The sequence below is a fragment of the Glycine soja genome, chromosome 8 (genome assembly GCF_004193775.1).
Source record: "Glycine soja cultivar W05 chromosome 8, ASM419377v2, whole genome shotgun sequence".
NCBI classification, from domain to species: Eukaryota; Viridiplantae; Streptophyta; class Magnoliopsida; order Fabales; family Fabaceae; genus Glycine; species Glycine soja.
In genome coordinates this window covers 17,788,985-17,810,602 of record NC_041009.1, presented here as the reverse complement: position 1 = coordinate 17,810,602, position 21,618 = coordinate 17,788,985, and the positions used below count along the sequence as shown (strand labels likewise).

General features: G+C 31.6%; 2 protein-coding genes across 3 annotated transcripts; one reads left to right on the top strand and one right to left on the bottom strand.

Annotated features, from left to right (window-relative positions):
- The first annotated feature begins 204 nt into the window (after positions 1 to 204).
- On the top strand, positions 205 to 8,750 carry LOC114422491 (metal transporter Nramp6-like). Of its 2 annotated transcripts, none has more exons than XM_028388876.1 (14): positions 205 to 341; positions 589 to 735; positions 1,879 to 1,957; positions 2,051 to 2,091; positions 2,466 to 2,544; positions 2,662 to 2,766; positions 3,173 to 3,282; positions 3,396 to 3,577; positions 3,671 to 3,740; positions 6,138 to 6,311; positions 6,442 to 6,546; positions 6,911 to 7,042; positions 7,717 to 7,812; positions 8,070 to 8,750. In XM_028388876.1, exons 2-14 carry the CDS (start codon positions 613 to 615, stop codon positions 8,424 to 8,426), a joined length of 1,653 nt encoding a protein of 550 aa, XP_028244677.1. In that variant the 5' UTR covers positions 205 to 341; positions 589 to 612; the 3' UTR covers positions 8,427 to 8,750. The 2 variants fall into 2 exon arrangements, with proteins under 2 accessions (XP_028244677.1, XP_028244676.1); XM_028388875.1 differs by having other exon boundaries at positions 215 to 493.
- A 1,254-nt stretch (positions 8,751 to 10,004) lies between these two features.
- On the bottom strand, positions 10,005 to 13,208 carry LOC114422490 (cinnamoyl-CoA reductase 1-like). The gene is made up of 5 exons (XM_028388874.1): positions 12,846 to 13,208; positions 12,566 to 12,720; positions 11,641 to 11,826; positions 10,967 to 11,319; positions 10,005 to 10,366 (listed from the first exon to the last, which is right to left on the bottom strand). Exons 1-5 carry the CDS (start codon positions 12,979 to 12,981, stop codon positions 10,195 to 10,197), a joined length of 1,002 nt encoding a protein of 333 aa, XP_028244675.1. The 5' UTR covers positions 12,982 to 13,208; the 3' UTR covers positions 10,005 to 10,194.
- Between the last annotated feature and the right edge of the window lie 8,410 nt (positions 13,209 to 21,618).

Here is a 21,618-nt window from a genome sequence, read left to right as displayed (position 1 = left end):
TTTAATGATCAAGGATGTAAAACAGCCTTATAATTATAATGACGATGTATATACAAAATTCAATAATTTTTTTTTTCATCGGACATAAAAATTACAACAAAAATAAACACCTTATTCCCTTTCATAAAGTTTTTTTCATTTTCCACAAGAACGATCAGAACGTGCAAAATACTTATTGACTTATTCCATATGTTTTTAATTATCTTGCAAATGTATTGATTGGTTATTCCATTTTAACCATTCATGATATAAGGACAATTAGTTTTTGGTACATTCATTCCTGAGCAGTTTGCTAAGTTCAGAAGTCAGAAAGAGTTTTGTATTGCAATGATTTTCTCATTGTAACTACTAACAACAACTACAATCTCTTTTCTCAGTTTTCTGCCATCATTTTTTTCCCTTTATGCATACATATTACATAATACTTGCAGTTTCAGTTCGATCGCATGTGACTCGGACTCTTCCATTCTTCCCCCTCTTCATTAATTTCCACGTCTTGTTCTTCACCAAGTTTTATTTATTTATATTACATAGCACCTTAATATGTTGAAGACTTGACTTTTTTCTTCTTCTGAGTTTTGGGTGCAGAAATTAAGGAGTAGACTAGAGAATATGACTGTGACAGGTTCATCTTCTGGGCAGCCTCAATTCATTGCCAGCACCGGTGGTAGCCGGAGCTTCTCAAATGCGCCCTTGATTGAAAACTCAGATACTGATCAAATTGTTGTGCCTGATGTGGGTTTGTTTTGCCATTTAATATAATTGTTCATCTAATGTTACTGGTTAACTTTGCATAATGTTCTTGTTTGCTTTATGGATTTGAGAAATTATTGTGTGGGACTTAGACGAAAATTGCTTTATGTTTGAGATTAAGGTTTACAATTTCAGAGTGGGATGCTTTATTCTCAGTTTATATGCTAATGCTAAAGTAAATCTTAATTTTTTAGTTTGATTGATTTGCATATACTCATAAGTTGCTGGGAATATGACATATGAAAAGTGGAAAGAGAGAATAACACATAAAAGGGGCACAAAGTAAGCATTTGTTTTGACTTGGACAAATTAATTTTAAGAGGAATCCTTGTTTATTGAGATTCAATTTGTAGAATTTATTATTTTTTTCTCTTACTTTTCTCAGAAAATTATATAAAAGCAATTCTCTATCGGATTGATTATATTTTTTTCTCAATTTTATCAGAAAATTATAAAAACTGTATAAAAAATATGACATAAAATGTGTTTTAAACTTTTCTTTTTGTCTGGTCTGGGTGTTGTAGTTACCAAAAACTAACGTCGTTTTTGTTTCTCTAGGATCACAAAAGACAATAGACAGGAGTATGTTTTATAGTAAATTTGTAGATAAATTATCGTATAATCTAAGAGGACTACGTGTTTATAGTTCTAGTCAATTTTAATTTTTATGACACTAATAAAAGTTGACGGTGTCATATGAAATTGATCGAAACTATAGATATATAGTAACAATATAATAATTTCTCCAATTTGTATGCCAATAGCTTAGGACGTGTTTGATTACTGATCCAGACAGACAATTGATGTGATTTTCCACATTTCAATATATAGAAGATATCAATTGTAACTACTACGGCTTTTGTCCTCCTAATGTCATAATCTGCTTCAGGAACCTGTTTCCAAACACACTGCTAGTAAACTTTCAAGTAATTATTTGACTCGTGACATGTCGAAAAGAAAATAATTTTTCATTTGGCACTTTATTAAGTGAAAAGAATATCAAGATTTATTTGGCACGACCTAAGTTAGTGATTTGATTGCAAAGTATACTTCCGTAACTCACATTCATTGCCATAGACTGAAGTTAACCAATATCCATCATATATGTATGTTTGTATTTTGCAGAGAACAAGCTGGAAAAACTTATTTGCATACATTGGGCCTGGATTTCTTGTTTCCATTGCATATATCGACCCAGGAAACTGTAAGATCATTTATTCATCACTTTATTCTGAAATAAAAGGAAATATATTCCTGACATAGATATGCTTATCGTATTTTTCACAATGACTTGCAGTTGAGACAGATCTTCAATCAGGGGCACAATATAAATATGAGGTATGTATGGTATATATATTTTCATGTAGTTGCTTCAACTTGGATTTATCATTTTGTTTCTAATTTAGACAAGAGGTGTCTTGAACTGGTTTATGAAATTAAAGTATGTATGCGTTGGATCACTTTACCAGATTCACATGGCATTTTTAAAAGCCACAAGCAATTATTTGTTATATTTGTGTTCTTAAGAAATAGGTCCATATTTTGAGCTGGGGGTGGTGGTTGTGTACTTCAGTTGTTTCTTATCGATGATTGCTTTGCACATTTAAATTTAGTCCTTGAATGCAATTAATCCATTTTCTATTGACAAATAGGTTATTATACACCTATGCTCTAGTCTTCCCATTTTTGTTTTGTCACATTTATACTTTCAGTTACTTTGGATCATATTGGTGGCGTCATGTGCTGCACTTCTAATTCAAACAATGGCAGCTAATCTTGGGGTTGTCACTGGTACTTGATTCAATAATCTCTTGTTTTTTACTGGATAAATTTGATCAGTATATACGAATGAATGCTAACTTTCTTTCTTTGTTATCAATTATTCTAAATTCTATTTTCTGCTTGCAGGAATGCACCTAGCAGAGCATTGTAGAGCTGAATATTCTCGGGTGCCTAACTTTATCCTTTGGGTGATTGCTGAAATTGCCGTAGTGGCCTGTGACATTCCTGAAGGTATAGTATAAAGGCTAATTTAGCATTTTTGAACTGTTGCTACTTATTTGTAAATGGTACATATCATGCATTGTTTTTTTTTTCTTTCTAATGCTGATCTTAGTTGGCTGCTAAAAATGCTTTTGAATTATACAACAAACATGACAAATGAAAACATGTACAATAATCATGATATTGAATAAATTCATGGAATTCTCCCTCACTCCCTACCACAATATGAGATGCATTTAGTACACCTAATAGAAAATTTTGATCTGAGTTATTAGTGCACTACTGGATGACAATTATGAAAGTCATCACAAAATGGGCAAACTATCAAGTTCTAAAACACAAACCGTTAGTTACTTTTTTGGGTTTTCTTTAACTTTTATTTATTTTATCTTGACTTTCTGGCCTGCATGTGCAGTAATTGGGACAGCCTTTGCATTGAACATGCTCTTCAACATACCAGTTTGGATTGGTGTTCTTCTGACAGGATCCAGTACATTGATCCTCTTAGCATTACAGCAATATGGGGTAGTTTTCTATATTCTCTACAGTCCTCTTCCTCATGGTTACCTGACATCTTTCTATGATTTGAACCTGAACAAATCAATGGTTGGCATTACATTTTCTTTGTTGTTAAACAGATTAGGAAACTTGAATTCTTCATTGCATTTCTAGTATTCACAATTGCTGGTTGCTTTATGGCTGAGCTTGGATATGCAAAGCCGGTGGCCAAAGAAGTTGTGACGGGTCTTTTTGTTCCAAAACTTCAGGGGCATGGTGCCACTGGTCTTGCAATTTCACTCCTTGGGGCAATGGTTATGCCGTGGGTGCCTCATGTCTTTTGCAGCCATTTCTTTTTCTGTCCCTTAATATGTAATGTGATCTAATGCTATGTTTCTTTATGCATTTGCTTCAGCCACAATCTCTTCCTCCACTCAGCGCTGGTGCTTTCCAGGAAAATACCGCGATCAGTTCGTGGAATCAAAGTAAACACTTAATCTATTGTGTGCATGCATTAAAATACATTTCTAGTTATAATTTAATTTAAGTGATGTGATGTTGGCCTACTTAGGATATTGATATAATAAAATCAATGGATACGTGAGGCCTTCCAGATTACAATAGGTGATTCAATAGTATGGCTACTTCGTTCACAATGTTCTGCACTACAATTTTAATTGTCTTTGTCTAATATTAATGTCCTTATCTGACCAGTTGACTTTCATATATCATATATGCTTGTTGTTGCTGGTTTTAATGTCCTTATCTGACCCATTTACTTTCATATCTTATTGTCCCTGCTAGGTAGGGTCCACCTTACTTTTTCCCTAACAATTTAAGATGTCCTTATCTAAGGATTAAAAAATAATAACACATTAAAGCACAAGAAAAAAGTCCAAAGATTATTATCTTTTAAGAACCGACATCTTTTACTTTATTAATTCCTTGGACGGCGTGATTTAGGTGGAAACCTCAAGGTTTAAATATCACTTAGAGTATGTTTGGATGGAGAAATTTAAAATTTTGAGAAATTTTAAATTCTAAGAATTTTAAATACTTCAATTGAAATTCTTTTATTTTTAAAATTTTGTATTTGGATAAAAGAAAATTAAAATTATGAGGATGAAAAAAAAGAGAAGATATGATTGGTGTGTTAGTTATACGTGTTTCTTGAAGAAGATGGTAAAAAGAGAATAATTTCAATTTCTCACATTTTAGAAGGAAATTGAAATTCCAGATTTTTAATTGCTTAAAATTCTGGTTTAAAATTTCAAAATTTTAAATTCTTCATAAAAAGCATCCAAATAATGAATTCTAAATTACAGAAATTCAAATTCTCTGATAAATTACCTTCTTAAATTAAAATTCTCTATCCAAACGCACTCTTAAGTAATTTATTGTTGTTAATGTGAAACTCCTAACATATACACTAAAAAAAAGAATAATACACACTTACACACAACTAGTTTTTAGTTTTTATAAAGATGACATTCAGACACAACTAACTTTTCTTTAAAAATGTAAAATAAAATAAAATGAACAACACATGCACAATGATGGGTTTTAGGGGGCTAGCAGGAGCTTCAGCCCCTCCCCAAAAGCTTTAATAATAATAATAATAATATATAAACTACTTATAATATTAATAAAAATACTAATTAATAAATCTAATAATATGTGTTAGTATTGATTTTATACTAAATTTTTTAATAGTATCTTTTTAATAATATTTGTTACTCCTAACTATAATCTAATCTAAAGAGATATGTATATTAATAAATAGATATAATAATAATAATGACATTTTTATGACTTTTTTTTATCAATTGTTATTATCTTAGCTAATTACATTTTGTTTATTATTATAAGTCTTATTTATGTATCTATATATCTAATTATTAAAATTAATTATTATTAAGATTATATTATATATACTTGTTATAAAATTTGATGACTTTATTTATTATTATATTTAATGAATTTGTTATTCTTTTTTATTGAGACTGAAATTATTATCTATTTAATTGATATTGTAATTGTGTGACCAAAAAGTCTTTCAAAACTTGAAATAAAAAAAATATATGAATTATACGTACATGTGTTTCCTTCTTATAAAAAATCAATTTTAGTTTTATGTGTAAAACTAATAAATAAGTTTATAAAATCCATTATTTATTAAATATTTATTAGTTAGAAGTTAAATATTTAAGTAATTAATTAAGGTAGTGTTTGATTGATTTATACTTAATTATATTTGAGATGAAAATTTCAAAAATTGATGTGGGTCACACGCTTCTAAACTCTATTTTAATTTAAATATTTCACCTCTTTCATTCCTTCAAACCAAATTCACCATAAAAAAAAATAAAAATCAGTCCTCCCTTGGGTCATTTCCTGGATCCTTCCCTGCACATGCACACATATGCACATAAATATAAGAGAAAGATAAACTCTAATGTTTCAACATATAATGTCACATGCTTTTAAAAGAGAAAATATTGTTCAATTTGTAAAAATCCATGATTTTTATCTTTTTCATTGTTAGGTCAGAGAGTATTGTGAAAGAATAAACTTGTAGGAGACAGCACAAACAATGGTAAAGCTGTAACTTGTTAATACTATTGAAATTTTCTGAAGTCCTATGCTATATTCTGATTGTGTATTTATTTTATGCTTACTGCAATAGTGAAGTCTTTAAGACAAAAGTAAAAGTATTAGACTTTGTATTTATGATGGATAGATGAGCGATTGGTAGACTTAACTTGAACTTTGTGAGTGCTGGACAATCTCTTTTGAGAGCATTCTAAGATTTTCTGTTTTTTTGTCAATCTCTTGTGCCAACATAACTGATGTCATTGACTCTTAATTCATTTTTTTTACAGGAGGCTTGCAGATTTTATATGATAGAAAGTGCCTTTGCTCTTACGGTGGCCTTTCTCATAAATATTTCCGTTATTTCTGTAAGTGGTGCAGTTTGCAATTCTTCAAATTTAAGTGCTGGAGATCAGAATAGCTGTCAGGATTTGGATTTGAACAAGGCCTCCTTTTTATTAAGAGTATGTGACTCTACCATATGTGTTCTAATGTGACAAACACCATATGTACCTAGTTCTTCACTTATCCTTTTTGCTGGAAAGTGTCTTCATTAAACCATTGATGATAATTTCTTATATGGACCACACACAGAATGTCTTGGGCAAATGGAGTTCAAAACTATTTGCAATTGCTTTACTTGCCTCAGGTCAAAGTTCTACTATAACAGGAACATATGCAGGGCAATATGTCATGCAGGTATACCGCTTCCCTCCTCAAATTAATGCTTATTTATTTATTTGTTTGCATAAAAGAGTACTTTGGGTCATGTTCATTATAATGAATCCATAGATTAGTTTATATGATGTATCTTATCATATGATAGCCCACAATAACTCCTTGCATGGCATTTTGTGATTCGAGTTTTCCATTAAAAAAAATTATGAAGGCAAAGTAAGAAGTTGTCCATTTTTGTACTTCCATATTTAATTATGAACCCGTATTATTGTATAAAGAGCTTTGAATGGTGGTGATGGATATCCCTAATAATGACCACTCTTAGTATTGTTCATCTTAGGCCATTTCTACTTTTCATTTCCCCATAATTTCCATCTTATTTCAGGGATTTCTTGATTTGCGACTAAAGTCATGGATTCGGAATCTGCTAACTCGTTGCTTAGCCATTGTTCCTAGTTTGATTGTTGCACTCATTGGTGGCTCTGCTGGAGCTGGGGAGCTCATCATAATTGCATCGGTAAGAATACCTTGCCATTAGTTTCTCTCTATTTTTTTTTAACCATATCATATTATCTTCTGCATTTCATATGAAAATTTGTTGGGAATAAAGTCCAAAAAGTTGTTCAAATTGTCATAAGTTCATGGAAGTTTCCTGTACTCATGTAATTTGAATACATACATGGCCTCCTATGCACTGTAGACATAATGATATCATTATTGATAACCCTTTGACCTTGAGGGTTTAATGTTGGCCAATTCTATTGAACACAAGATGGACCAAGTCATAGACAAAAGGCAACAATTTATTGGGACAAGCCTGAAATTTAAGAGATGCAACAATTCTGATAGTCACAACTAACCATAACTGCACTGGTGGGTATAGGTAGGATTGTAGGACCACTCATGCAGTTGCATACAGTTACTTGAGTTGATATGCACCATTTTTGTTGTTGAAAACAATTTTGCATACATGGCATCAATTTATAATTCCTGTCGGTTTGTGTATTGGTACATCTTGTGCATCATATGCAGTTATGCACCACTTGTGCTGTTGTGATCAATTTTGTATACATGACATCATTCTGTAATTTCTGTTAGACTGTGTATTGATAAATCTTGTGTATGATACAATTGATCTTGTGAGATTATCATTTGGGTTATTGCTGAAGTCCTTCTGTATCTGCTGATCAGATGATCCTATCATTTGAGCTTCCTTTTGCTTTGATTCCACTCCTCAAGTTCACTAGCAGTAAAATCAAGATGGGAGAACATGTCAACTCAATCACGGTAATTTTTTTTGTGACATGAAAATTGAAACGTTGCAAATATTTAGAATCATGGTCTGACATATGCTATTTGAAAGCAAGAAAGACACATGTACTATTCACTTAATTTGACTGTGACATGCAGTTTCTCCTGCACTTCAATTAGCCATAATTCTTGGAGTTAATGATGGAAACGGGTGCTATTGCTTCATGCTACAAAGTTATGTGTCTTATGCATTTTGTCTGATATATGATTTTCTATATATAATTTAATTGCAGATCTCGGCTATTACTTGGATCATTGGTTCCCTCATCATGGGCATAAATATATACTATTTATTGACTAGCTTTGTCAAATTGCTTCTGCACGTCCACTTAAAAATTGTTACTAAGGTGTTTCTTGGAATATTGGGATTTTCGGGTGTGACATTATATATGGGAGGCATTGCATATCTAGTGTTTCGCAAAAATAAAAAAACTACACACTTTCTGGCATTTAGAACATCGGAAGAACAGCAAGTGGCAAATGAACAAGGTGATATATCAATGTATAATCTGCCAAGAGAAGACATAGTAAGCATGCAATTGCCTCAAAATAGTAGGAGTCCCACAGATATTGATAGAGAAATATCTTAGTGAGGTAGATTAACTAGATACAGTCCTAGCAAAGCTTTTATCAGGGATATATAATAAGATCCCATTTTATGTTAATTTCTAGAAATTGAACATATGCAAAAGGGAACATTGCTCGGGGCAAATTAATTAGTACCAAGCACATCACCTCACATATATGTATAAAGTTACAATCAGTGCGAATGTAGAAAATGGGTGGGATCAATTGTAATCATATGGTAAAAACTATGCAACTATAAAGTTGTGTGTATCTTTGTGTGGGTAACAATTTTATATAAGATCACAAGGATCTCTTTGGAATATTGATGAGCAGGGCTTCTGGTATCACTTGGCTTGAATTGCTAAGGCTTTTTAATTATTCATTTAATGCTTATCTTAACAGCCTTTTTTCTCTTCCAAAAAAAAAAAACAGCCTTTTTCTTGAAATATGTGTGAAGGACTGTTTTTATTTTTAAATAGTGTGTGGAAGGACTGTGTTATCCTCTCCACCCTTCCTATTGTCACTTGTTATACCACATTGCTCACAATCAATAGAAAAGTACTATTATCCTTGTAATTTTCTTTCCGGAGCATCCTATTTCGTATCAAACAAGAGCTTTGTAGTTTGTAGTGCTTCGTTTATAAATTATTAAGTGAGTGTTTGGGAGAATTTATAGAGTTTGTGAAAATAATCTATGGTTCTTATTTTATTAAATTTCTGGGTATACTTATTAAAAATAAGTTTTTAGCTTATTTCAAAAAATTTCATGGTCAAAATTTGAACATGTTATCATATTGTAAAATCTTTTTTTTTTTTACAGAAATCATATTGTAAAATCTTAATAAACGCTTAATTAAATTATTTATTTAAATACACCCATTTATAATTGGAATAGAGTGGATCTAACTTCACTTCAGAAGTCATCTAAAGATACATCATTAGTCAACTGGACCAAGAACAAAATAAACCCATATGTCGAATACAAGCTTTTCTATTGTCTTCTACATTAGTCAATCAAACATTTTTTAATCAACAAGGTTGATGGCACTCATACATGTAGAACAATCAACCACCTCTTCAGGTTTCATTATTGAACATTTCCTCTTTCCCTACCATTAAAAAGATCCTTCCACCAACAACCCTTTTACCACATATATATACGCGTATAAGCCATAGCCAATAATATAATCAAAAGTTTGAGTTTTATAAGTAAAGAAATGTGAAAAAGGAGAAACTTGTGGAGACTATGGACTTTGAGTAACGAAGTTAGTATATTTATTTAAACATTTTTTTGGAGGAAAAAAATTATGAGGCTCATGATTCATATGGCCTCTTACCAAAAGACGAAAAACTGATCATTCATAAAGGCAAACGTGTCCCTAAATGATTTTCTTTTTCTTCTCATTTCTTTCATTTTCAGTACTACAAATCAAATACAAAATCTCAGCGTACATAAACCCGATGAATGTCAATGCCAGTGCCGACAAATATCAAATTGTACCGAAAGTTGCTTGGACTTCAGAAGGGAGCAAGTAAGGTTTAATTAGACAGAAAAAGAAAAAGAAGTAAACAACTTGATGTAAATTAAGAAAAAGAAAAGGTGGTGGCAAAATATAATCCATTAATATTATCAGTTATACTTTTACACAAAGCAACAATTTGCGAGGTGAGTTCTTACAAACTCAAAATACGTACTTGTAGGGATTAAGTATAAATTGATTTAATAACTACTTGTTTGTAGCAGAATTAAACTTGTTAATTTATAGCAACCTAGCTAGGTAGGATCTAACTTCAATAGGAGTCTTCTTGCTTTGGGGGGACAGGAAGGTGGCCGTTCTCTTGAAGATTTTTAACGGTGTCATATAGACACTGCTTCACAGGGGTGAATTCCAATCCCAAATCTTTCAGCTTTTGATTTGAAAATATGTAGGGTTTTACTCTCGGATTCTTTTCATCTGAACATCTACACAAGTCAAAATTCATGTTAGTTCCATAATATTCTAAAATGTAATAAATACAAATACAAATATTGTTTATGTTGATCTTGGTTTGTTGTAGGTTTCCCAATTTCAACAATATGACATGTTCTTGTAGGTAAAATGTGAAAGCAGCCATGCAGAGTCTTTGGTGGTTAGAATGGTGAGGTCCACTGTGTACTTGTTTTTTCAATTTGACTCAACTCTCCTAGACGTGGAGGTTAGTATACACATAAGCAAGTCAAAGTTGGTATACCTACAATACCTTTCTGAATTTGTCTCCACAATGTTTTACATTTATATTTTTTTCCTTTGTCCCTATTTAAACTTAGGTTCTTCTTATATTGCAGACACCTGTTAGAAACCAAATTAGCAAAGTGATGAGTGATGATGACTCATTCATTTTTCTTTTTTCTTTTTTCTTTTTTCTCCCTTTTTTGAATGAATAATGAACCTCGGAAGGTTCTCATATGCCCATGTCTGACCCCAAAACTTTTCAACCCATTTGTGTGGAGCATTTAATTCTTTGGATTCTGTCCACAAATAAAATAAAATATAGAATAGAAAAGACAAAAAACACAGCTTACTTGGTAGGAATTGGGTACTCGGGAAAAAACTTGGCCAAAATTTCAACAAGCTCACCACGATGCAGCGAACTTTCAGCACATATGTATCGACCAGAAGCTGAAGGTGTCTCATAAACAAGAATGTGGGCTAATGCCACATCCCTCACATGTATGTAAGCCTGAGTTGCATTTACATAAGTCTTGGCAGAGCCAGTAAGGTACTTTAGGATGTGAATTGTACTAGCATTAATGGTTGGTTGCAACAACGGTCCAATAACCAAAACTGGGTTCACCACAACCAAGTCCACCCCTCTCTCTTTTGCTACATCCCATGCTGTTTGTTCTGCCACCGTCTTTCCATAGCAATACCAATTCTGCAAATTAACACCTTCATCAGTTAATAATTAACAATTAATTTATTACTCAAATATTAGTATTCTCATTTGGTTAATTATTAAAATTCCCATTTCAAGCATTACTTACAGCTTGATATTTTTAATCCATGAAAATCAAAGGCAATATTAAAGGATGTACTGAGCTAAACTTCTTAACAAGTAATGTTTATATATACTTTTTTAATTAAATTAAAGCCTTAGTTCTACCTAAAAGCTCACGTGATGCACAAATTATTAATAGCCTAGTATTTAAGTCAATGAATTGGTAGGCAGCAAAGGAGGAATTAGCAATTTGTTAACCTTGGTGTTCTTGCAGTACTCCAAATCACTCCAGAATGATTCATCGACCAACGCATCCCTACTCGTATTGGGGTCCATGTAGACTGTGCCAATTGACGAAGTGAACACCACCCGTCGCACTTTTGCTTCTGCTGCTGCTGTGATCACATTCTTCGTTCCATTCACTGCTGGCTCTACCATCTCTTCCTGAGTACCACAAAGGATTAATTGTTGCTCTTCATGTCACCAATTTAGTGCAAAATCAATTGTATTTTTTTTTCTTGGTGAAATGATTAGTACGAAAATGTGTCACAATGAGAAATATGTAGCGTGTGATGGTGTCCACTTTTTAAGGAAATAAAAAAAATGTTGGTGGTTGGAAAATACTCCTAGTCAAGTAAAATATATTTAAAAAAATATATATTAACTATAGGTTTTATACAAAAGGCGTAAACACTTAGTCAAATAATTTATAATTTAATTATATTTTAAAATATTTCTTAAATTTACTAAGTTATTGTAACCACGGTAATATTGGATCTTTAGTGGAATCTTAAATATTTTTATAAATTTTTATTTTGAGTTGATTATAAAACTAATAATCAGTCTTTATTTATTGATAAGAAATAAATTCAGTATGAAAGATTTACAATTTTCACACGTACTAAGACTCCTCCTTTGATAGACTAATAAGCAGTCTAATATCATACTTAAATTTTTAGTTATTTTCTAAAGATATATTTTGTTATAATCAAACTCAAAACTGTAAAGATTTATTAATTTAATATTGAACAATTAACATATTTAATAAAATAAACAAACTTGAACAAATGTTTTTGTAAATTAAATAAAAATAACAATTAATGTGTAGTAGCTTATTAACTTGCACCGGCTCAGAAAAATCATAATGATAGAAGGAAATTAACGATCGAGAATTGAAACTGACAGGGTTGTCGGTGACTGGAGAAGCGGTGTGGAAGACACCGTGGCAACCGTTAAGAGCTTCTTTAATGGAGTCAATATCGAAGAGATCAACTTTATGCAGAGTTAGCCTCTCCTTGCCTCCTTCCAACTCTTTCAAATGACCATTCTTCGGATCATCTGAAAACAACCATGCATAACATAAATCTCTGCTAACCAAACCAACAACGTTAAACAAAAACAAATAAATACTGCAAATTAATTAATTTATTAAATATTTAGCATGCAATATAGTGCGTGCGTGCCTGGGTTTCTCACGGTTCCTCTCACAGTGTAGCCTTTCTCTAAGAGATGTTTGACAAGCCAAGAGGCTATGAAACCGCCGGCACCGGTCACACACACGATTTCGCCGCCGGAAACTGATGATGTGTCAGTTGGCATCTTGGTGGTGTTGGATTAAGAAATTAACAAAATGAAGTATGGATTGGTGAATGAGAAAGAAAGGAATTGAGACAAAATTAAAGGATATTGATTGGGAAGCACCACTAGAGAATATTAATTAAGATGAATGTGGTGATGGAAGAAGATGCTAGTAGCTAGCTGCTTATGGAATATGGTGAGTGGCACAAAGCAACATGGCCAAAGGATGCCTTTTATAAAGCTACATCACGCGGCTTTTTTACAATATCATCACATTATTTACTTTTAAATTTATCAAAGTTGGTACTATAATTTTATTACTAATATTAACTTGTACGTATATTTCAAGATTACGACTTTTACACTTTCTTTTAAAACTCAAAACTAAATTTATACCAAACAACCATTTATAAATTCGAATAGTCGTTGACCCTCTTTTCATAATTCCCTTCAAATAGTCGAATTTTATATTTATACCAAATCTTATACTCATTCCACTTAGATTTAAAGACTACGATTTCATCATTTATAGAATCACGTGATTATAATATTAAACAAAATATTACAGGAAGAAAATCAATCTCTCTCTCTCTTAAATTTGTAGATAGTTAATGTCTTCCCCATTTTCTATTTATAAGATTCTTTCATTAATTTATGTTTTTTTAAGAAATATTTATCACATTAAATTTATCAATTATTTATATTATCATTCTAAAATTATATTTCTATTTTTTTTATCCATTTACTTATTTATTTCTTTGAAGAGAGAATAATATATAGAAAAAAAAAATAATTATTTTAAGATGATATTTAAAAATTGACTTTAATTTGATGTCGTAAAATGCTATTATTATAGTAGTCACATCTAGAAAAAATAAGAATTTTTTTAAAAAAATAATCTTATAATTAAGAAAGGAGGGAGTGCTATATTTATATAGAAGTTTTATAAAAAGAAACAAGGAAATTTTGTAATTTGTTCTTTAAAATTATTTAATATAATTGTTTATATATAACAGTGTAGACGTGAGAGCTTAAAATTGTAAATGCGGTTTCAAGTCAAACTCGTCTCATTTCACTTTATTGTGCAACAACTTATTTACCTCGTAATCAATTTTTAATTACTGGCCAGTTCTGTATGTGTTTTTTTTTTTTTTTGTGAAACTAATGTTTCTAATATTTTATCATCCAAAAATTAACTAAAATTAAAAAATAGCTTGCCCGTATAAATGTTTGTATAAGCATGCTTAATATGGAATATATCTTTTTCCTCTGGTCATTCATACCAAAGAAAATTTCTCTTGAGAAAATATACTAACAAAATATAATAAAAACATAATTAATTAAAAATTGTTTATAGACCATAGGCGTCTCCGTTAATTCATAAACCAATTAACTTACTAACCATGCAGGTTAGACGAACAAGCTGAGTGTTTGAACATGATTATGATTGTTTCCTGTATAAAAAAATACCTATGATCATTATAAAAAGTAAAACAAGCCACGTTTAAAAAGCTATATTTAATTTAAATGAATCATATATTTTAAAATTTCGCAACATACACAATTCGTGAGTTAAATAAATTTTGTCTGCGAATTGCGAATTCCACCAACAAAATTCCTTGTAATATTTTTTTTATCTTACCTATCTGGTTCACGAGGAAAAATAAGCTTTAACTAATCCAGAGTTAGGTCCAGAGATAATTGTGTTCACCAAAAAACGATAATCTCCTAACTATTTAACAACTTCGTTACATTAATCCCTTGTATCCAAGATTTAGTTATTCTTTGTAATATTATAGATACACAAATAAAATAAAGAATTTGCTTTTGATTTTGTTTTCCACAACGTGTTTCGTTAACCTTCTCGATTAAATTTTTTATGGATGTAAAATTATTTACGTTTTGTTCCATTAAATTGATTGCCAATTTGCCAGCCCATTCAATAAAGTGTAATGATGGTCAGAGTCATCTTCTTTTTTTTTTTTTTTACAGTATGGTCGGAGTCTTCTAGTTGAATAGATAGCTAATAATACGTGAAATATATATTCATGTAATGAATACCAAAGTTTTGATATGCAAAAATTATTGGTGTAGGTTGGCAAATTATTGGTGAAGCTAATATGGTTGATTAATTATAGTTGTCAATTAACAGGAGAGGTTTAGGCATATATATATATATATGGACTGGCTTGTTGATATATCTTTGGAGTTGCTACCAAGCCATTAGCATATATACTTAGTCAGGTCTTACCATATTTAATTAGTTCAATTCATTTCCATGTTTCTTGTGTCGTGACATAGTTATACTTTTGTGTCCATTCATTCGGATGTTATCACCACCACCATTTGTTTCTCTTTCTATTTCTCCTAAAAGAAGAAACATGGAAAATGGCAGCGTGGACCCTGCATGTCTATATTACCATGGCTGGCAATTCCATTTTTTGAAACCTTTTTGTCCTTGATTTTGTAATTATGGCATTCCGAACACCTTTGTCATGTTCTCCTTTTCTCAAATTAACATTATATCAGTTCCACAGTTTCAGAGTATTCATATTTTTTTCAACTATTTTTCTCTTTAAGCATTTTTTATCTTTAATAAAATAAAGAGAATTTTTTTAATACAAAACGAAATTGGACGAATAGTTATATCAGCACCAGCAATGCACTGGGTGAATATAGAATTTGTTTTTCAAATTTTAATTTAATATCATTCAGTAAAACAGTTTGTACTTTTTTGTGCAAAAACACTTCATACTAAAGCTATAAAATAAATTATTAAAGGGCTAAATATTAAATAATTTTTTGATTCATCATTTTTTATTTTATTAATTTTAGTTCTTATTAAAAATTGTCGATTTTTAGTTTATCGTTTTTAATTCATCAATATAAGTCCCTATATGAGCTTAATTGTTTTCCCTTTTATGGTTATCCTTTTCAAAGACCAATATTGATGGGGAAAATGAGGAACTAAAAATAAATAAAAATTTTATAGAAACTAAAGCCAAAAATTTATAATTTAATATAAAAAAACTTATTTAATTAACCCAACATAAAAGTATCCGTCAGTAATTAAATTTAATAATATAATTATAAGGAAGTCACATACATACGTACAATCATAATAATGTTTGACAAGTTTTCTTTGCATGTAAATAATAATTCACTTAATTTTCAACACTACGATTTGTTCGTTGATATGTGGACTGTTGAGGGAGAGTAAAGTTTATATAGTGTGACGATATCTTATTCGAAATACATGATATTAGAATGTGTGTAAATTATTTAGAAACCAAGTATACTTTTATCTAATGACGGATTTTTCTTTGTGGAGTGTAAAACTTAACAAGCATGATCTTATTTGAGATAACAGATATTAAAATGTGTGTTGGTAATTTAGAAACTATATATGTGTTTGTTTGTTGATGTATTGTTTGTTAGTGGTATAAAACTTAAATGATTGGAGACGTTGCACCTTCTCTTCATTTATGTGATTTTTATTTTTACACGCGTCAATCAATTCGCTCTAGTCTCTTCAAAATATGCAGAATGTTGGGATCTAAAACTCGTAATTATACTTTTAGTCCTTCTGATTTAGACGGTTAAAGAATGTAGTCATTCAAGTTTTTCAGACTAATTAAATTAAGTCCTTCAATTTTTAAAATCAAGCAAAACTAGTTTCCATTATTTTTTTTTAAAAATCTCAAATTACTATTATTATTTTTAACCGAATATTTAAAATTTATTATGGGATTGAGATCATGCAATTAAGAGTCCGAATTAGACTGTTAAAGAATGGAGAGAGAACTTGTTGGAGAGGATCCTAACTTTTAGAATGTTAGTTTACTCATATATTTTTTCTGATAGAAGACTTTTTAGCAAAGTAATAATAATGTAGAAGTGATGTAATGTGCAACCATTTTTTGTAGACACACTGGTCAAGCGAAATCTGCCTATAATGTCATGTAATGTAGGGCTTGGATCTACCATCAGTCCATCACCATGGATCAGTGATATTTGTCATTGTTTGTTTACAAGCTAAGAGGAATTAAAGGGAGGTGGTGGGAACGGAATCATAATCTATTGACTCTTAATTTGTAGTTAAGTGGGAAAGACGAAATATGCTTCATGGGTTGGTGTATGAACGAAATTCGAAGTCTAAGAGTAAATATGGCCCAAAATCAACAGCCACAACAACCCCAACCCAATGAAAGGAATTATTTCCGTCCAATTGGAAACTAGCATTTGTTTTCAAAAGGTTTGCTGAGTGGTATTTTTCTGCCTTTTGACTTCAAACTACGTCAACAACATTAAACTACAGCAGAAGCTCTGCTGTATGATGCTGCAATCCCAATGTTTTTAATTTAGCAAACTGAAGCTTAACATATATGATGGTGCTGTAAGTTTTTAATTTATTTATTTAGCATAACTTCAGACGGTAGCGTGAATGACATATTTTGAAAATGCTACTAATATGATGAAAAAAGGGTCACAAATTCACTGAGACTTGTCACAAACTAGCATGTTAATCCTTCCAAATGTATAGGCATAAATATTTCTGAGTTAATATAAAATATTACTGTTTTATTATAGAAATTAAAATTATTTTATTATATTATTTCAATTAATCAAATTAATACAAAAATATTATTTAGTTTTAATTTAAATTAGAACATAATAGTAAAGTATAGCAATGATATTAAAAAAAAAACATAACTTAAAATAAAATAGATTTCACTTTGAATTTGAAGACTAGTTATAAATAAATTTCTTATTATAAAATTATTATGGTTTAAACACCTCCTCTTTGGAAAAACACATTTTTGACAAAAACTTGCTATCAGTTAAATGTTAAAAGGTGTTTGGAGCATACCGAAGGACAGTTCAAATACAATAAAATAATACTAATTAAATCACATCACAACTTTTTAGTTTTGTATCTCTGTAATGATGTTTGATATGCAAAAATATTAAACATAATAATACAAAAAATTATATAATCCTCTCTCCAGTAAATGCTCAATGTACACTAGTTTGGAAAAATATTCCCAAACTACACTTGTTTTGCCTCATTCACGGAAGTCGGGTTCTCACACCCCAACTTCCGTTCTTCCTTTTTTTTTTATAAAAAAGTTTTTATATTATTAAAATTAAATATTATATTATATAAAATTATTTTTAAATAATTTGAAAATTAATTATTTATTAAATTAATTTATGTAATATTATTTTATAATTTAATTTTGTTATTAAGAAAATGATATTATTAAATTTAAATATTTTTGTTATATTATTTAAATTATTTAAGATATTTTTTGGTGAATATATATTTTAAAATCTGAATTTTGTATAATAATATATTTATTTTAGTAAATATTTATTTTGTATAATAATCTGAATTTTAAATTTTTTAATTTAACTATTTTACTAAATATAATTAGTTTGTTTATGTTTTTAGATTTAATTAAAAATGATAAAACTAAAGCTTTTAACAATTTATTTATATAAGAACATTATACTACGTCATCAATAAAATATTTAAACAATGACATTTGTCTAAGGAAAAACTAAGATGAGGATACATTAGGACAATTATTTCTGCTATGACCATGTTGCCGGCAAAGTCCACATTTTTTTCTACTTGCTCGTTCATTTTCGTCTTCGTCCATCTCAGTAGGAATGCGAGTTGAAACTGGACAACCCTTTGCAGTCCTCTTTCTCCTTGGATCAGGACCCCACTGATCTCCTTCATATTCTTGCCACATTGATTCGTGTGGCAATAAACCAAAGGAGTTGTCGTAGATGTGCAAAATGTGTTGTAAAGTGAATATCATCGGCACATAGGTCACGGGATCAACATTGACAAATTTACAGGCAGCCATGACGTGAGAACACAGTAAATGTTTAGCCTGAAATTCACCACAATCACACTTTTGGGATTGTAACATTACTCTAAACCTTCCAGGTGGTCTGGGTGTTTCAAGTGGGGATTGAGTCTCGGTTATAATAAAAGTGTGATTGTGTCTGTCGAATTCATTTACAATGTGTGTATTAGATTCTTGTTGATCACTATTGATTGCATCGAAGACGACTTCAGAATACTGTGAGCCGGAGTTGATCATTGCCTGAGTTTGTCGACCTCTATTAGCAAAGAGTTGTGCGGTCTTGAAATAGGTCTCCTCAACCAATGATGACACCGGCAAATGTCTTATGTTTTTGAACATGGAATTAACAGACTCCGACAAATTGGTAGTCATATGTCCCCAACGTTTCCCCTCATCAAAGCATTGTACCCATTTTTGTTTGGGTAATTGATCAAGCCATTCAGCTGCACTTGGCTTATTCGCACGAATATCCCCAAGACGTCGCCAGTGCATCTTCTCCGTGTATGCGTACCCTGTAAATATTTAATCAATGTATTATGTTATAAAATTTGATTGAAAGAAAATTATAACGAATAAATAAAATAGATTCTCACTAGCCAACATAAATGGTTTCTTTAAATGTTTGCAGTTTGAGTTACCACGAAGAAAGTTTTGTGCAATGTGGCGCAGGCAAAAGAAATGGGATGTGTTCTGGACCCATAAGTTACTTGGGTTGTTGTAGGCACTTATAATTGAGGGGTGTCGGTCTGAAATAAGAGAAATGTTAATTTGCGGAGTAACATGTCTTCTCAAATTCTTTAGAAAAAACCCCCAAGCTGAAGTTGTCTCCCCTTCTACAATGGCATAGGCAATCGGGAAGATATGGTTAGCTCCATCTTGTGCGGTAGCTATCAACAGTGTGCCAGTATATTTTCCGTAAAGCCATGTACCATCTACTTGTACAATGGGTTTGCAATATGCAAAACCATTAATGCATGGACCAAATGACCAAAAGACACGTTTAAACAATCTTTTGCTCGATACTATTTCTCCCCCCTCATACAAGGATTCTGTTTGAGCAGCGACCACAGTCCCGGGAACACAAGATTGCAAAGCTCCGAAAAGTTTTGGCAGTTTGGCATATGATTCTTCCCAGTTTCCATGAATCATCTCCAATGCTTTTTGCTTTGCTAACCATGTCTTCTTATAGGATGGGGTATAATTCATGAACATTTTGATCTCTGCAATCAATGTCTTGATGGAGACAGTTGGGTTTGTTTTGACAATTGGTTGGATGATCTGTGCTATGACGTGTTTGTCGAGTTGGCGATGATCTTGTCTAAGCATCGGCACGAGACAAGTGTGATAACCTCTGATACTCTTGATAATCCATTTGTTATGCCTCTTTGAATTGCATGCGCCCAAGCTCCATGTACAACCATTTTCATGTAACTTGCAGACGAAGTGTAGCCTTCTTTGGTCAAAGTAAATTGTTCTGCAATCAAAATGATTTCTGATGTTGTATTCTTTGATTGCTCGAATACATTGTGATTTGTCATCGAAGGTCATGCCAACCTTGAGTACACCGAATGGTGGTTGTACATTGTGTTGCTGATGAACAAAATGGGGTCGATCAATATAGTGTGGTAGGTGGTCAAAGTTCAAGTCTACTGGACACCTAGGTTGCTGATATTGCAACGGAGGTGACAGAGGTGTCGTTGGTCTGCCAACACCCTCGTCATCGGTTTGGTCATCACTTTGGTCATCGCTTTGCTGATTGATGTGATCAAAGAACTGTTGATCCTCATCCTCAGTAAAATCATCCATGTTTTCATGATGAAATCGTATAATGGGATCTTCGTTAGCAATGGGATGTTCATCTCGGTTTGATGTTTACGTTTGTGGTAGTTGTGAAGGTGGCGTAAAGGGGGATGAAGGATGGTTTTGTTGGTCAAAGGAGGTTTGTTGACCATGAAAAAAAGAATCATTCTCGGATAATATTTGTGTGTATGAAGTATAAATGTCAAAGGGGTCTTGTGATTCAAGGTTGTTGTATAAAGATACTGGATTATTGAGATCTATGTTGTTGTACGGTAACTGTTGTGGAGGCGGTAGTTGTAGTTGTGGACATGAGGGTTGTGGAGACGATGGTTGTGGTTGAGAAATAAGTTCAGTAACAACATAGAATTCGGCAGAATTCAATTGTGGATTCTGGATAATTGTTTCCATCGCGCCTCTAAGATCATCATTGTCGAATAGTTGAGCCGAAATAAAACGTGTCTGACCGAGATGAATTGAAATAGGGACACGAAATAACAATTGAGCAACTTGTTCAGTTGCTCGAGTAGGAAGACGATTGTTAATTTTTCGAATGAATTGTGTAAACGTAATAGAACGACTAGCGTAAAAAAATATTGGGGTCGTACATTGGTACGTCGATCCTTGAACTGGATCGTCTACAATGTGACCACTGTGGTAAATGAGGGTCGGAATTTCTTTAGGTGGAGCCATGGTGGTGCTTATGGGATATGAGTGGAAATGGTGTGAGAGTTACAAATCGAGTTTTGTTTTGTGAGAAAATTGTTGTGTGTGATATGTTGTTGTCAAATGGTGATATTATATATAGGCTGAGAAAGTTTAGTACTAGAGTTAGATTGTAATGTTAGGTGGGAGAGTTAGATTGGAAGGTTAGGTTGGGAGAGTTAGTTACGAGGGTTAGATGGGAGGGTTAGGTGGGAGTGTTAGATTGGAAGGTTAGATGGGAGAGTTAGATTGGAAGGTTAGATGGGAGGGTTAG